The 16,460-nt window shown below is 46.6% G+C and overlaps 1 protein-coding gene across 8 annotated transcripts in view; it reads right to left on the reverse strand.

Moving 5' to 3' along the window:
• The window catches only part of TSGA10 (testis specific 10), a 302,307-nt gene that overhangs the window by 46,913 nt on the left and 238,934 nt on the right, over positions 1-16,460 (reverse strand). For 7 of the 8 annotated variants that reach the window (XM_030201396.1, XM_030201397.1, XM_030201395.1 and 4 more), the window contains one exon: positions 13,251-13,460. The exons of the other annotated variant lie outside the window; for it this stretch is intronic. In XM_030201396.1, coding sequence (XP_030057256.1) covers positions 13,251-13,460 — 210 coding nt within the window. The remainder of the gene's footprint in view (positions 1-13,250; positions 13,461-16,460) is intronic. 8 annotated transcript variants of the gene reach the window in all.

Below are 16,460 nucleotides of genomic sequence, written 5' to 3' on the forward strand. Positions count from 1 at the left end.
CAGTCTGTCTCCTCCTCCCTTCCCCTCACCTTCCCAGTCTTCTTTAAAAATTTATTTCCCTTCCAGAGGGGCTATGATGCAGCGGCCATTTTCACAAGCTGCCTATGGCTGCCCCAAAGATTTCCCTCTCCACCATGATCCATCCCCCCTGACGCAATTTCCTGTTTCCACCTGGGCAGATCGCAACAAAGCCTCGGGGCAGCCCAGGCAGCTTGTGAGGATGGCTGCTGTGCCAGGACCCCTCTGAGAAGGGAAATAAAATTTTAAACAAGACCGCAAGATAAGAGGAAGAGAGGAAGATGGACTGTGGTGGGGAGAAGGGTAGGAGATGCCTGGACCGTGTAGTAGCAATACAGATGAGGAGATTCAGGGGGGGGGGGGAGAAGGGATCAGGGGCCCCTCCTTAACTTCTGCCCTGGGCTCCACCAGATGTAAATGTACAGACAACATATTCCAAATTAACGAGCCAGCAACTGAAAAAGCAGACTTCCAAATCTCAACATAACATATAATTGTCATACTGACATCAATAATTGCTGTGTACTATCTGATCACTACTGGCGAACTGGTACATATGGTTGCAGTACCTGGGTTAGACACAAAGGAGCACTTCTATACAGTGTCTGGTGGATAAACATTAAAATATTGACTGAAAGTCTATAAAACAATAACAACCAATGCAATCTAATCAGAGATGAAGTAATATGATCAAACTTAGATACCCCTGTAATTAATCTTGCAGATGCATTCCAAATACTATGTAAGGCCATACTATGTACTATGAGTGTTAGAAATACTTAGGTAAAATACATTATTACAAGACCAATCCCTTCTTTCAGTACCCTTCTCCACCACCGCCAACTCCAGGCTCCGCCCGTTCTGCCTCGCCTCACCTCATGCCTGGAATAAACTCCCTGAGCCCATACGCCAGGCCCCCTCCCTACCCATCTTCAAAGCCTTGTTCAAAGCCCACCTCTTAATGTCGCCTTTGGCACCTAACCACCATACCTCTATTCAAGAAATCTAGTCTGCTCCAACTTGACATTTTGCCCATTAGATTGTAAGCTCTTTTGAGCAGGGACTGTCCTTTTTGTTAAACTGTACAGCGCTGCATAACCCTAGTAGCGCTCTAGAAATGTTAAGTAGTAGTAGTAGTAATCTATTTTGGTTAAAATCAAGCTCTGAACAACCATCCTAAAATCTTGTACAGAAAGCATAGATTTTAACTTGCTCAAAACGCAAAGCTGGTAAAACAAGGACCTTATAACCTGTGTTATGTGGTCCTGCTTAGATAACCGAATTTCTAATACCTCAACTAATCTTTGAATTCTGTTCTTAATAATCAATGAAATACCACAAAAAGTCACTTTTTAGATACAGGAAAATAAGTTATCCCTTAATCCAGCATTTCCCAAACTGTGCACCGCGGAACCCTGGTGCGCCACAATGTACTCTCAGGGAGTGCCATGGCACATCTTGACCTCCCTCCCACAATCCGCAATCCAGCTTCGCTCCCTACTCCCCCCCCCCCCCCCCCCACAATTCTGGAATCTGCCACTTCCTGCTTCTTCCCTAGCTGTCACTGAAGTGCTGGCAGCTTACATTTACGGGCCGTCCGCGATTCACACAGGCACTATGGGAACTTCCCTCTGCCGCGTACGGCTCTTACAACAGGAAGTTGCTTCAGAGAGAGTTGGACGCGGCAGACTGGGAAGGCCCCGGAGTGCCTGCCTGTGTGAATTGCGGACGGCCCGAAAATGTAAGCTACAAGCATTGCAGCAGTGGCAGGGAAAGGAGAAGGAAGCGGCAGTGATCCTGGACCTGCAGAAAGGAAGGTAGCTAGACATGCTGGAATTGGGGAAGGCAGAGGTGTGCTGGATTTATGGGGGGAGAGGGGCTGCAGGGAATAGTGTGTGCTGGACTTTCTGGGAAGAGGGGGCTGCAGGGAAAGGGAGACCCATGTGGCCGGGGGGTGGGGGGGAGGGTGTGGAAATCCATGTGGCTGGGGGGGGGGGGGAGTGCAGCAAAAAATTGCTCGGACACTAAGGGTGCTGTGAACCGAAAAGGTTTGGGAACCCCTGCCTTAATCCATCTAAATCTGAGTTTTTATGAGTTTGTATACTTGTCTCTAATTTTATGACCTTCCTACTTTATCATTGGATGGGATTGTTATGGTTTGGAAGCCCTTTGTTAAAAGACTTGCAGGCTGATATCCAGTTGGCAGCGGTCAGGTGGCTACTGGGGCTTATGCGGGTCCAGGCTGAAAATCGTATGGGAACTGCGGAACCTTTTTCCTCTTTTTACAGCCTCCAAATCCCCCCTTCCCTTCCCCTCCCCAGCTTGTTGCCGTGCAGAATCCCCCAACCCCCTCCCAAAACATCCCCCCCCCAATGGTCTAGTACCATGAGCTGCTGTGAGAGGTTGCAGCTGCCACTTTCTTAGGGAAGCTACAAAGGGTAGGAGTGAGAGGACTTTGCACCTGTCTCCAATGACCCCCACAGACCACCAGGCACATCAGGCAGGTCTGGGGGGGGGCTTACCTACACCACAGTGGTGGGGTGGGGGGTCCTACATGGTGTTGAGCTAGGGGGAAGGAAGGAGGGGGATTTAAAAATAATTAAAAGGATATACAGATGCCAGCCAATATTCAGTACTGGTACCCGCACAGCTAAGAAGGTAGAATTAGGACAACTTTTAAGCTGTTCTAAATTCCCCCGCTTAGCTATGAGGGGTACCGGCACAGAATATTGCCGACACCCTCACAACTGCTGGTTCCTCCCCTGTAACACTCCTGACCTGCCCATTTTTTTTAATGGGTAGTCAGAGGTGATATTCAGTGGTACTGCCTGGTTTAGTAAGGAGCCGCCTCTCCTGCCCACTTCAATCGCTTTGAATATCGCATCCTTGGAATCTTCAGATTCAAGTCTTCATCTGGAAAAATGTGTCACCCGGGTTATCACGTTAATACAATCATCCAGGTCCTGGCACACAGGAGCAGGAGACAGGCAAACCTGGAAGAAGGCAAGAAGGCAGGAAGAAGCTTGCCGGAGCTGGCCCCCCCCCCCCCCTTGAAGGCCAGGATCGGGGAATTTTGCCCCTCTCCCCCCCCCCCCCCCCTCTCGGTAGCTCTGGCCACAACTGTCCAAATATCCCGGAGAGTGACATCTTTTTGAATAGAAGTTTCAGGTGCCAACTCAGATGGAAAGAAAACTTCTATAGGAAGAAAAACCTCAGAAGCTGAGGAACGTAAGCCATCTTGGGCCTGAACCTCAGCCACGAATGGGGAAACTGCAGCCAATGATTTTTGTGGAGTTCTTTCTAAGGAGCTAAAAGAAGCTCCCTTGACTGATGAAACATCAGATGTTATTACTGGCTTTACCCTTGGGATGACAGGTTTGTCCACAGGTCCCTTAACAGCTGGCATCAATGTTCCTACTACTTTTAGATGTGAAACACAAAAACAATGGAGCTCACACAATAGAAGACTATAATACCTTCACTCTTCCTTGATGCTCCTCGGTGCTCCAAGGAGATCCTAACAGGCCTGGCATCCCCCCTTTGGCCGCACACCGCAGTAGCGGATGCGTCTTATGGGGAGAGAGGGGTACTTTAGAATGTCAGATGCCTCAGAGAAACAAGCCAATCCAAGGGGGAGTTGCAAATTGTCACAACACTCTATGATGTTCCAACACTCAGTATGGGTCTCCAACTATCTCTTCTCCAGTTTTCTGCAGTAGTGGATATTTAAGATAGCAGTGAAACCATACAGTGCAAATTGAAATTCATTTGACATAATGGTGTTTAAAGACTATAATTTCATGTACAAAAATAGAGCCCATGGATACTTCTGCTCTAGCCCAGAAAGTATACAATGAAAAATCGGTGACCTGAACAATTCATGCTGTAATAGCACAAGCTGCTGATGAAGCCATAAACGGTGAAACAGTGGCCCCGTTGAACTTAAGTTAAGTGCTGTTTAATTATTGGTATACTAGTAAAAAAGGCCCGTTTCTCGAAGAAATGAAACGGGTACTAGCAAGGTTTTCCTCAGAGTGTGTATGTTTGAGAGAGTGTGTGTGAGAGTGACTGTGTGAGAGAGAGTGAATGTGTGAGTGTGTGTGTGTCACAGAGAGAGAGACTGGGTGCGACTGTGTCTGTGAGAGAGTGTGTGTGTGTGTGTGTGAGAATGAGAGTGTGTGCCAGGGTTCCCCCCCCCCCCCTCCGACCGAGTTCCAGGGTCATCCCCCCCTCCCTCCCTCCGAGGTTCCAGGGTTGTCCCCACCCTCCCTCCCTCCGAGTTTCAGGGTCATCCCCCCCTCCCTCCCTCCAGTGGCGTAACAAGGAGGGGGGGCGGTCCACCCCGGGTGCATGCCGCTGGGGGGGTGCCGTGCGCCTGTTGGCCGAGTCCGCTTGTTCCCTCCCTGCTGATCCCTCTGCGCGGAACAGGTTACTTCCTGTTCCGGGGCAGAGGGAGCAGCAGGGAACGAGAGGACTCGGAGCCGACAGGAGCACAGCCCCCCCCAGCAGGTAAGAATGCACCCAGGGGGGTTGCGCTGCAGCTGGGGGGGGGTGTGTGGGTGTAATTTTGCCGGGGGGGCCGCGCTGCACCCGGGGGGGGGGGGCGCTTCAGTGATCTGTCCTGGGTGTCAGCCAGCCTAGGAACGCCACTGCCTCCCTCCCTCCCTTCGAGTTCCAGGGTCCCTCCTCCCTCCCTCCGAGTTCCAGGGTCGTTCCCTCCCTCCCTCCGAGCTTCAGGTTCTCCCCCTCCCTCCCACCCAGTTCCAGGGCCCCCCCTTCCAGGGTCCCTACCCCTCCCTCCCAGTTCCACGGTCGTTGTCCCTCCCTTCCAGTTCCACGCCCCCTCCGTACGAATTTTAAAATTCAGACAGGTCTCTGCTGAGGTGCTGGGGGGGGGGGGGGGGTGTGCTAATCGCTGTGAACCTAACGACACACTGCTTCTCCTGTCCACCAGCTGACAGGCAATGGCGGGGGGGGGGGGGGGCTTACGCAGCCACGGGCACTCACCAGGATAAACTTCGCCTCCTGGTCTTGTGTCTGTCTGTCATGCGTGTGATGTGGCGTTGGCATACCCCTTCACTCTCACTGCTCCGCCCTTGACGTCATCGGGGCAGAGAGAGATGGTGAGCCGGATGGTTACACACTTACGAACCCTTCAGTGAAGCCACGGAGTCAGCTTCAGAATGTTGAGGGTGCTTTTTATTACAGTAGATATTTTTTGAGGTTTTTGTCACCATCTAAATTATTTTTTCATTTAATAAGCACGTTTAAGCACTGCACATTAAAAAGTAAAGGAGTTTTTTGGAGCCCAATGAAAGAAACTGGATACCGGATTTGATTTTACAAAGCTTGGTATAACCAAGGTTGGTTCCTTGGATCTCTGAGGTCTCCATTTTTTCCAAAAAATGTTTTTCATCATAAAAAATATTTTAAAATGTAAGAAGAGTCTTCAAATTTATTGTTTCATAATTGTGGAACATTTGCAGATTTTTTTGGTGTTGACATTTGGTTGTGTATTATTTTACTTTAACATAACACTACTGGACACTGCAATATTCTTGAATGCCCCCACTTATGCCAGTTCTCTGACCGATGTAAGTGTGGATGCCTAGATTCTAGGTGTGCTAACACCAGATTAATCTAGTATTCTATAACAGATCGTGGGTGCCCACATTCTGCTATAGAATAGGCTCCAAACCACCTGCCCTGTGCCTAAATGGAGGCACCCAGCTATAGAACTGCCCCCATAGAGTCATATGCAGAACCTATTTTGCAAAGGCCAAACATGGGCCTACATACCATTATAAAATAACCTCCCTGGAAGTTCTTAAACAAAGTTACACCTGCTTCAAGGCAGGCATAGCTTTTCTGCCTAAGTTTGCATATTTTATAATGTATGCATGTATCTCATTACTCCACCTATGTGTATAATCTGTAAAAATATGTGCACTCTTATGCTTGTATATACCTGGGCAACTTTAAAAGCAGCCATTTATAGCAACAAAATGCTGCTTTACACACAAAAAGCACTAACAGGCTTTAGTGAATATACTGTAGCTCACTGTTTCCCAAGTCAGTCTTGGAGTATCCCCTTACCAGTCAGATTTTCAGGATATCCACAATGAATATTCACTAAATTGATTTGCAGACACTGCCTCCATTATATGCAAATCTCTTTCCTGTATATACGATGTGGATATCCTGAAAATCTGACTGGCAAGGGAGTACTCCAGGTGTAGCTTATTTATCTGTTGTTCTAGTGTTGTTGACATTGTGTATGTTGTGCTGTAAACCACAGAGAGGGATTCACCCTGAATGAGCAGTATATCAAATTTTCCATAAATAAATTGCAGCATTAACATGGTCTAAATGTTGCTGAGTGATATAAAGCAAAGATACTTACCTGTAGCATGTATTTTTCGAGGACAGCAGGCTGACTGTTCTCATATGTGGGTCGACAACCACGTCGGCCCAGAAAGCAGCAAAGTTTGCAAGCAAAAAACACTAAAGTTTTGCCAGAGTCTTCTGGCGCACGAGCAGCGCGCATGCGTGGACAATGTCCCGCCCGTCGCATGAGCGTGCCCCTTCAGTTAAATCAAAAATCATACACATTTTTATTTATTTTTTTGTTATATTTGTACCCCGCATTTTCCCACTCATGGCAGGCTCAATGCGGCTTACATGGGGCAATGGAGGGTTAAGTGACTTGCCCAGAGTCACACAAGGAGCTGCCTGTGCCTGAAGTGGGAATCGAACTCAGTTCCTCAGTTCCCCAGGACCAAAGTCCACCACCCTAACCACTAGGCCACTCCTCCAACAACAACTCCAAGGGGGAGGTGGGCGGGTTTGTGAGAACAATCAGCCTGCTGTCCTCTGAGAATACCTGCTATAGGTAATTATCTTCTCTTTCTCCGAGGACAAGCAGGCTGCTTGTTCTCACATGTGGGGTATCCCTAGCATCCAGGCTCACTGAAAACAATGAACATTGGTCAATTGGGCCTCACAATGGCGAGGACATAACATAGATTAACCTGAAACTATATACAACTAGCCGAGAGTGCAGCCTGGAACAGAATAAAAACGGGCCGAGGTGGGTGGAGTTGGATTCTAAACCCCAAACAGATTGCCCAAATTGACTGTTGCGTCGGGTATCCTGCTGAAGGCAGTAGTGAGATGTGAATTTGTGGACTGATGACCACATTGCAGCCTTGCAAATCTCTTCAATGGAGGCTGACTTTAAGTGAGCCACTGACGCAGCCATGGCTCTAACATTGTGAGCCTTGACATGGCCCTCTAGAGTCAGCCCAGCTTGGGCATAAGTGAAGGAAATGCAATCTGCTAGACAATTTGAGATTGTGTATTTTCCAATGGCCACTTCCCTCCTGTTGGGATCGAAAGAAACAAATAACTGGGCGGACTGTCTGAATGGCTTTGTCCGCTCCATGTAAAAGGCCAATGCTCTCTTGCAGTCCAAGGTGTGCAAACTGCTTTCGCCAGGGTGGGCATGAGGTCAGGGAAAAAAAATGTTGGCAAGACAATTGACTGGCTCAGATGGAACTCCGACACCACCTTCGGTAGGAACTTAGGGCGCGTGCGGAGGACTAGTCTGTTGTGATGAAACTTAGTATAAGGTGCATCTACCACTAGAGCCTGAAGTAACAGCCACCAAGAAAATGACCTTCCAGGTCAAGTACTTCCGATGGAACTTTTATCAGCTGGGTGAGAACGACGTTGAGATCCCATGACACTGAAGGAGGTTTGACAGGGGTCTTTGACAAAAGCAAACTTCTCATAAAGCAAACAACTAAAGCAACGATAAGCACTAAATTGCACTGAGGTGAATCCTTACAGAGTTGGTCTTAAGACCAGACTCCGACAAATGTAGAAGGTATTCAAGCAGGGTCTGTGTAGGACAAGAAAGAGGATCTAGGGCCCTGCTGTAACACCAGATGGCAAACCTCCTCCATTTAAAAGAATAACACTTCTTCGTGGAATCTTTCCTAGAAGCAAGACCTGGGAGACACCCGCAGAAAGACCTAAGGAGACAAATTCTAAACTCTCAACATCCAGGTTGTGAGAGCCAGAGACTGGAGGTTGGGATGTAGAAGTGACCCCTCATTCTGGGTGATGAGGGTTGGAAAACTCTCCAATCTCCACGGTTCTTCGGAGGGCAACTCCAGAAACAGAGGGAACCAAATCTGGCGCGGCCAGAAGGGAGAAATCAGAATCATGGTTCCGCGGTCTTGCTTAAGTTTCAGCAAAATCTTCCCTACTAGAGGTATGGAAGGATATGCATACAGAAGGCCTGTTCCCCAATGAAGGAGAAAGGCATCTGACTCTAGTTTGTCGTGGGCCTGAAGCCTGGAACAGGACCTTGTGATTGAACTGAGTGGCAAAAAGATCCACCGAGGGGGTGCCCCATGTTTGGAAGATCTTGTGGGCTATGCCCATGTTCAGTGACCACTGATGAGGTTGCATTACCCTGCTCAGTCTGTCGGCCAGACTGTTATTTACGTCTGCCAGATAAATGGCTTGGAGAAACATGCCATGATGACGCGCCCAAAGCCACATTTGAACGGCTTCCTGACACAGAGGGCGAGATCCGGTGGCCCCCTGCTTGTTGGTGTAATACATGGCAACCTGTCTGTTTGAATCAAGATGATTTGGTTGGACAGCCGATCTCTGAAAGCTTTTAGAGCATTCCAGATCGCTCGCAATTCCAGGAGATTGATCTGAAGACCTTTTTCCTGAAAGGACCAGGTTCCTTGAGTGTGAAGCCCATCTACATGAGCTTCCCACCCCAGGAGGGATGCATCCGTGGCTCCAATAAATTCCAATTTTTGGACTGGGGTGAGGTGGGACTTGGAGTAATTTACTACAAACCCCAGTAGCTCCAGCAGCTGAATAGTCATTCGCATGGACTCCTGAGCACATGCCTCTGAGGTGCTCTTTACCAGCCAATAGCCAAGATAAGGGAACACATGCGCTCTCAGTCTATGTAGAGACGCTGCGACTACCGCAAGGCACTTTGTAAACACCCTGGGTGCAGACGCTAGACTGAAAGGCAGTACACGGTACTGAAAGTGTTGTGTTCCCAGCCAAAATCGAACATACCTCCTGTGAGCTGGAAGTATGGAGATGTGAATGTAAGCATCCTTTAAGTCCAGAGAGCATAGTCAATCATTTTTTTTGAATCATAGGAAGAAGGGTGTCTAGGGAAACCATCCTGAACTTTTCCCGTGCTAGGAATTTGTTCAGGACCCTTCGGTCTAGGATGGGACGCATCCCCCCTGTTTTCTTTTGCACAAGGAAGTACCTGGAATAGGATTCCAGCCCTTCTTCCCCTGGTGGAACGGGTTCAACCGAATTGGCCTATAGAAGGGCGGAGAGTTCCTCTGCAAGTATCTACTTCTGCTGGGAACTGTAAGAATGAGCTCCTGGTAGGCAATTTGGAGGTGGTGGATTCCTGATTGAGGGTGTATCCAAACTGGACTATCTGAAGAACCCACCGATCGGAGGTTATGAGAGGCCACCTTTGGTAAAAAAAATATTAACTGCCCTCCAACCGGCAAGTCGTCTGGCACGGACACTTTTACTGTGACTGTGCGCAACTGGAGCCAGTCAAAAGCCCATCCCTTGCTTTTACTGGGAGCAGCTGGGGCCTTAGGCGCATGCTGTTGACGAGAACGAGCGCGCCGGGACTGAGCCTGGGCTGGCTGCCGAAAAGTCGGAGTGTACCTACACCTAGCATAGGAATAGAGAGCACGCCTCTTCCCTCTAAAATAGCTCCTAGTTGAGGAGGTTGTGGCATAAGATGCCCAGTGGGAGAGAGAATCCATAGCATCATTGTGCTTCTTGATCTGATCAACAAGATCCTCTACTTTCTCACCAAAAAGGTTATCCTCCTGGCAAGGAACATTCGCATTTGCTGCTGGACCGAATGATCCAGGTCAGAGACATGCACCCATGAGAGTCTGCACATCACTACACCTTGGGCAGTGATTCTGGTTGCTACACCAAAAGTTTTGAACGTGCCCCTGGCCAGGAATTTGACATGCCTTCTGCTGCCTGACCACCTGGCAAAAGGGTTCAGCGTGCTCTGGAGGGAGGGCATCAACCAAGCTAGACAGTTGCCTCACCGAGTTCCGCAAGTGAATGCTTGTGAAGAGCTAGTATGACTGAATCCTGGTGGCGAGCATAGCGGCCTGATATGTCTTTCTCCCAAAAGAGTACAAAGTCCTAGCTTCTCTGCCTGGGGGCGTTGAGGCATAGTCCCTAGTGCTTTTGGCTCTCTTGAGGGTGGAGTCCACCACCATAGAATTGTGGGGTAACTGAGACCTCACCAATCCAGGTTCACCGTGGATCCAATACTGGGATTCAGCTTTCTTCGGGATCACGGGGCCAGACGGAACGACCAGTTCTGCATAAGGACTTCCTTCAGTACTTTATGCAGAGGAGCCGTTACAGCCTCTTAGGTGGAGAAGAATAGTCCAGGACTTCGAGCATCTCAGCCCTGGGCTCAACCTCCATAGGGAAGGGAATAGCCATAGCCATTTCCCGGACAAAAGAGGCAAAGGACAGACTCTCTGGTGGAGATAGTTTCCTTTCTGGTGGAGGGGAAGGTTCAGAGAGAATCCTATAGGACTCATCAGAAGAAAAATACCTGGGATCTTCCTCTGACTCCCATGAACACTGCTCTTCAGTATCGGATAAGACTTCTCTCAGGGCACTCCGAGACTGAGCCTGTCTCAATGCCAAGGAACGACGTCCTCAGGGCTGGGTCCGATGAAGGTCGGTCCCGGGGGGCCTGCATAACAGGAGGCCTTGAGGCAGGTGGAGACCCACTCGACACCTCACTGCTCCCAGCACGGGTTAGTCTTTTGGCAGCCATTACCTCTGTTTCCGTTGTCAATGCTTCCCTTGACGCCGATGTCGATGCCGCCGACCTCGGTACCGATGTCGATGTTGAAGGACCGGACTGAGACCCAAAAAGCTGCTCACGTCGAACGTCTCGAGAAGCTTGAGTCTGTTTCTTCATATGAAGACAGACTACAAGCTGCTGGGCTATGATCGGGCCCAAGGCACTGGATACACCAGGTGTGAGTATCGGTACCTGAGATGGTCCGGTTGCATCGAGTACAAAGTTTGAAGCTGCTGGGTGTCCTCGATGACATGGAAGGAAAAACGGCTTCGGTAAAATTGAAAGACGTGATTGTGCCTACCAAAAGAAATAAAGGGCACAAAAGAAAAAAGGGAAGAACCCGACCGTGCAGTCTAAAGCCAACCACGTCGAAAAACAAAGGAAACTTCAAAAGGGGACTAAAAACTAAGAAACTACGGGAGTTTTCTTTTTGTTTAAAGAAAAACGGACAAAAAATAAAGAAAAAATAGTCTATAAGTCGTCAGACTCATTCCTGGGCCATATGAGAACAGGGAAATACCTGTCACCTCGTCGCAGAAAAGAAAGAACTGAAGGGGTACGCTCTCGCGATGGGCGGGAAGTCATGCGCACTGCACGAGCGCCAGAAGACTCTGGCAAAACTTTAGTGTTTTTTGCTTGCAAAATTTGCCGCTTCCTGGGCCGATGCGGATAGCAACCCACATGTGAGAACAAGCAGCCTGCTTGTCCTCGGAGAATGTAAATTAGTCAACTGATTATGATTGTACATGAGCTAACTGGCATGTTAACATGGCTTTGCATAAGCCATACTAATACTGCCAGTGGTGACAGCTCCAAAGTTGTAGTTCCATTTTTCTAGCTGATCGTTGCACCCTAATGCATTGCTAATACTCTGCTCCAACCACTATGGGCTATCAATCTCAATCTGAAAGGGGTAGTTAGTCCCAGACCTGAAGAGTTACAGTGAGAATACAAAATAGCCTATAATGCTTTTTTGTAAGAATTTTATACTGTATATGTATTTCAAACAAACATGGAGGGGCACTTTCGAAAGGGACGTCCAAGTTGCGATTTGGACGTCCTTGCAAAATGGCGAAATTCAGGGGCAGGGAATCCCGTATTTTCAAAACAAGAGGGATGACCATCTTTCATTTCAAAAATACCTTCAGGGACGTCCAAATCCTTAAATTTGGACATCCATAGACATGGATGTTTCTGACTTTTGGCAATTTTCAAAACCAAAGACGTCCATGCCAAAAACGTCCTAATGCAAGCCATTTGGGCGTGGAAGGAGCCAGCATTTGTAGTGCACTGGTACCCCTGACATACCAGGACACCAACCGGGTACCCTAGGGGGCACTGCAGTGGAGTTCATAAAATGCTCCCAGGAACATAGCTCCCTTACCTTGTGTGCTGAGCCCCCCAAAACCCACTACCCACAACTGTACACCACTACCATAGCCCTTATGGGTGAAGGGGGGCACCTATATGTAGGTACAGTGGGTTTGTGGTGGGTTTTGGAGGGCTCGCTGTTTCCTCCACAAATTTAACAGGTAGGGGGGGTATGGGCCTAGGTCCGCCTGTCTGATGTGCACTGCAGTATCCACTAAAACCGCTCCCGGGACCTGCATACTGCTGTCATGGACCTGAGTATGACATCTGAGGCTGGCACGACATATTTTTAAAGATTTTTTTGAATGTGAGAGGGAGTTAGTGACCACTGGGGGAGTAACAGGAGGTCATCCCCGATTCTCTCCAGTGGTCATCTGGTCATTTCGGGCACCTTTTTGTGCCTTATTCGTTAAAAAAACAGGTCCAGATGAAAACGTCCTTGTTTTTTTTGATTATGGGTCAAAGACGTCCAAGTGTTAGGCATGCCGAAGTCCCGCCTTTGCTACGCCTCCGACACGCCCCTGTGAACTTTGGCCGTCCTTGCAACAGAGTGCAGTTGGAGACGTCCTAAATCGGGTTTCGATTATACCGATTTGGACGTCCCTGGGAGAAGGACGTCTATCTTCCGATTTATGTTGAAAGATGGACGTCCTTCTCTTTCGCAAAGGAGCCACAAGGTAAACTATATCAATAAAATTCTATCTAAAACAATATAAACCTACACACCCTGAAAAGGTTTACAGAACCATTTAAAACCTATTGCTCTCTTCATGCAAGGCTGAAGGAAGCACAAATAGTCTATTATGCTCATGAGAATGTAATGACAATCAACAAAACTGGAATAAAAATACATTAGCTGGTGCATCAAACAGAGCTCTTGATGTTTCTTATAATATAGTATCCATATTTTAATAGCATTCTGTTACATTTTCCTACATACCCTTTCCCTGTCCTGAGTAATGGTACTCAGTTGTTGGGTTATCACTTCTTTGCTGGAGTCCAGTTTAATACAGAGTTCTCGTGTGGAAGCTAGGTCATCTAGAAGTGACATTTTTTCAGTCTTCATTTGTCGAATCTCTTCTTCCATCTTGGCAATTGATTTATTTAAGGAGGGAATCTGAGACTTGTAGGACTTTTCTGTTGTTAGACTCTAAGAAAAAATAAGTACACAATTTATACAACAAACAGGATTCAAAGAGATGACTGATGGTTATAAAACCCTTCCATCTTTCTTTCTTTCTTGTCTTTTCTTTTCCCCACTGTATCATCCCTTCATCTTCTTGCACTTTTCTATACTTCTATTTACCCTGCCCCTTCTTCTTTCTCTCTCTCTCTCACCTACTCCCTTCCCTTACATCCACTTCTTCCCCCATTATTCACTTTCACCCTGATACATTCTATATATCCCTTACTCTGCCTCACCTTCTCTAGATTCCAGTGACAGGCTGACCCCAAGGTTTACTCCATTCCTCTCTCAGTTCATCTTTGCTACTTCCTTCCTGATTCAAATTCTATCAGGAAACAACAGCAAAAACTCAGCTCTCCACTATCTCATCCTTAACCGAGTAGTTCCCAGACTCATAGCATCAGCACAGAACTGCTCCACCTGACTTTCTTTCTCTGTCAACAAGCAGGATGAATCAGCCACATTATGTGGGTGATGCCACCTGATGACAGTGGGACAGAGTAGTTTTCTCAGAACTCAGAAACAAAGGACCAGACATGACATGTTCTGTAGCTCTCACACCTGCAGTCTTTTTGTTTATGTTTTCTTTTTTCTGTTCTGCCCTTCCAAGACCCCGTTCCCTAACTCCAAAACAAGCCTCTTTTCTCGCTTCCTTTTTCTTTGGGTTTGGAGTTAAGAGTTCATTTATCTGGCCTACTGTGACATGTAAAGGGAAAAACCAGGTTTTAAAATGTGCTTCACCTCAAGGATGGCCATGAAATCTGTCTTCTTTGCCTAGATCAATGTACAATGAAAATTGCTACAGGTGTGGCAAAATGTCAATCCTCAAACTTAAAGGATGGAGAGCGCTTAGCAGCACAGGAATCTGTTTCAATGAAAATCTTTGACCCCCCAAAGCATTTTGTATCACCATCAACACAATGGGATATATTCCCTGCATGCAGTGGCCCCCAGAACCCAGTTGTAGTCTACAAATATTAAGACTTGGTTGAAAGGGGAGACAGATATTCTGAGAACCATTGTACTTCCCTCTTGTTTTACCTTCCCATGTCTTTCCTCAATCATATTTTGTAATTTTTCTTTTTCTTATCCTCTTGTATCAACATCTTGCCATTTATTGTCTTTGTTTTGTTTTTAATTGACATCATCCCTTTCTATATTGTTTTATTATTGAATTACTTTACTTGTAAACTGTTTAGACTTATTATATAGGAGGAACATCAAATAAGTTGATCCAGAACATGAAAACCTTGGCTTAGCGCCATACCGTCAATGCCATGTCCTATGAAGCCTCAGCACAGATCTTATCAGGTGTCCAGAAACTCAAGGCCAGAACTTATGGCACAAAGCTAATGGTGCAAACAAATCTCCACCAAGAAAAAATCAAGACCATGTGGTTTTAATAAGGAGCCCCTTACTCCCAAAGTGACTCAAGCACCAGCTGCTGTTCCTCCGTCCTTTGTTGTTTCATTAAAACTTTGGTCTTCCACCAGTGAAGAAACAAAGAAAATCATTGTCCCAGTCCTTTTCTTGTAATATACTTGTAACAGAAGACGATGAACATCACCTTCAGCTTCTGAACTTTCTCATAGTGCATCAGCTGTTCAGACCTGCATGATCAAGGTTTGTAAAGATTTTGGAGCCGATATTCAGCCGGTGGGAGGCAACACGTATAAGTGCTCAGTCAGCGCTGACTCCAGATATTCAATGCCAGGACATTTCCGGTGACTGGCATTGAATATCAGGGGGTTTTATTTGGCTGATGCTATCTTAACTGGCTAAGCGAATATTCAGAACTGGCTAGTTACGTTAATAGCAGGCAAAGATAGGACTGCTATTTATGTGGTCCAATTTGCCCCTATACTTAGCTGGTCAGCACTGAATTATGTTGGTTATCATGTGATATAGCTGGTTAACTTTTCGGCACTGACATGAATTATTCAGCAGAAATAACCAGTTATCTCTCACTGAATATTTGTGGTTAGGCACCGAAACGCTATTTAACTGACCAACGGACGTTTCTGGCCTGTTTTAATTGCTTTGAATATCGGAGGGGTTTTGCTCCTTTTCACCAAACAACAAATGCAGCCTAAGGATTCTTCATAGATAGGCCACAATACTCCACCATAGATCATTTCTACCCAATGGATACACAAATTTCTTTCTAATTCTGAAATATATTTTTATTGCTCAGTCTTTTAGGTTGTACAGAGGATTTCTCTGTTATTTTCTCTAGACAATCACAAAAAGAATGTTACTTAGTGTCTCAGAATCCCTAAAGACTTATTTGTTTTGTCAATATTATCTTTAGATATAATTTCTGTATTTTTGTTACTTTATTTAAGTTATGATCCACTTTGAACCAATTGTTTGGGAGTTGGTGAAATTCAAGTGATGTATTATATTTATTGATTTATTGGGATTTATTAACTGCCTTTACAAAGAGATTCACCCAAGGCGGTGTACAGCAGGTACAGTTTAATGTAAAATTTACAATTGTGTTAACCATATACATTACATTATTACCATGAGTTTCCAACATTGTATGAAAAGAGGAACTAGCCACAGGCCTTCCACCTGACACTAAACCTGTTCCACTCAGGAATAGTTCTGCATATGAAGATATAGTTTATCCAAAATTTATACTCGCATCACATTAGCAAAAGAAACATACAGCAACAAACTAGATGACGGCAGGTAAAGACCCACATGATCATGTTATCAAAAGAAAACAGAGCAACATAGTAGATGATGGCAGATAAAGACCCACATGGTCCATTTAGTTTGCCCAAAAAGATAAACTCATTACATATGGTATGTGATACTTCAAGTGGAGGAGTGGCCTAGTGTGGTGGACTTTGGTCCTGGGTTCGATTCCCACTGCAGGCACAGGCAGCTTCTTGTGACTCTGGGCATGTAACTTAACCCTCCATTGCCCCAGGTACAAATAAGTACCTGTATATA

Source organism: Microcaecilia unicolor, chromosome 4 (genome assembly GCF_901765095.1).
Source record: "Microcaecilia unicolor chromosome 4, aMicUni1.1, whole genome shotgun sequence".
Lineage (NCBI taxonomy): Eukaryota > Metazoa > Chordata > Amphibia > Gymnophiona > Siphonopidae > Microcaecilia > Microcaecilia unicolor.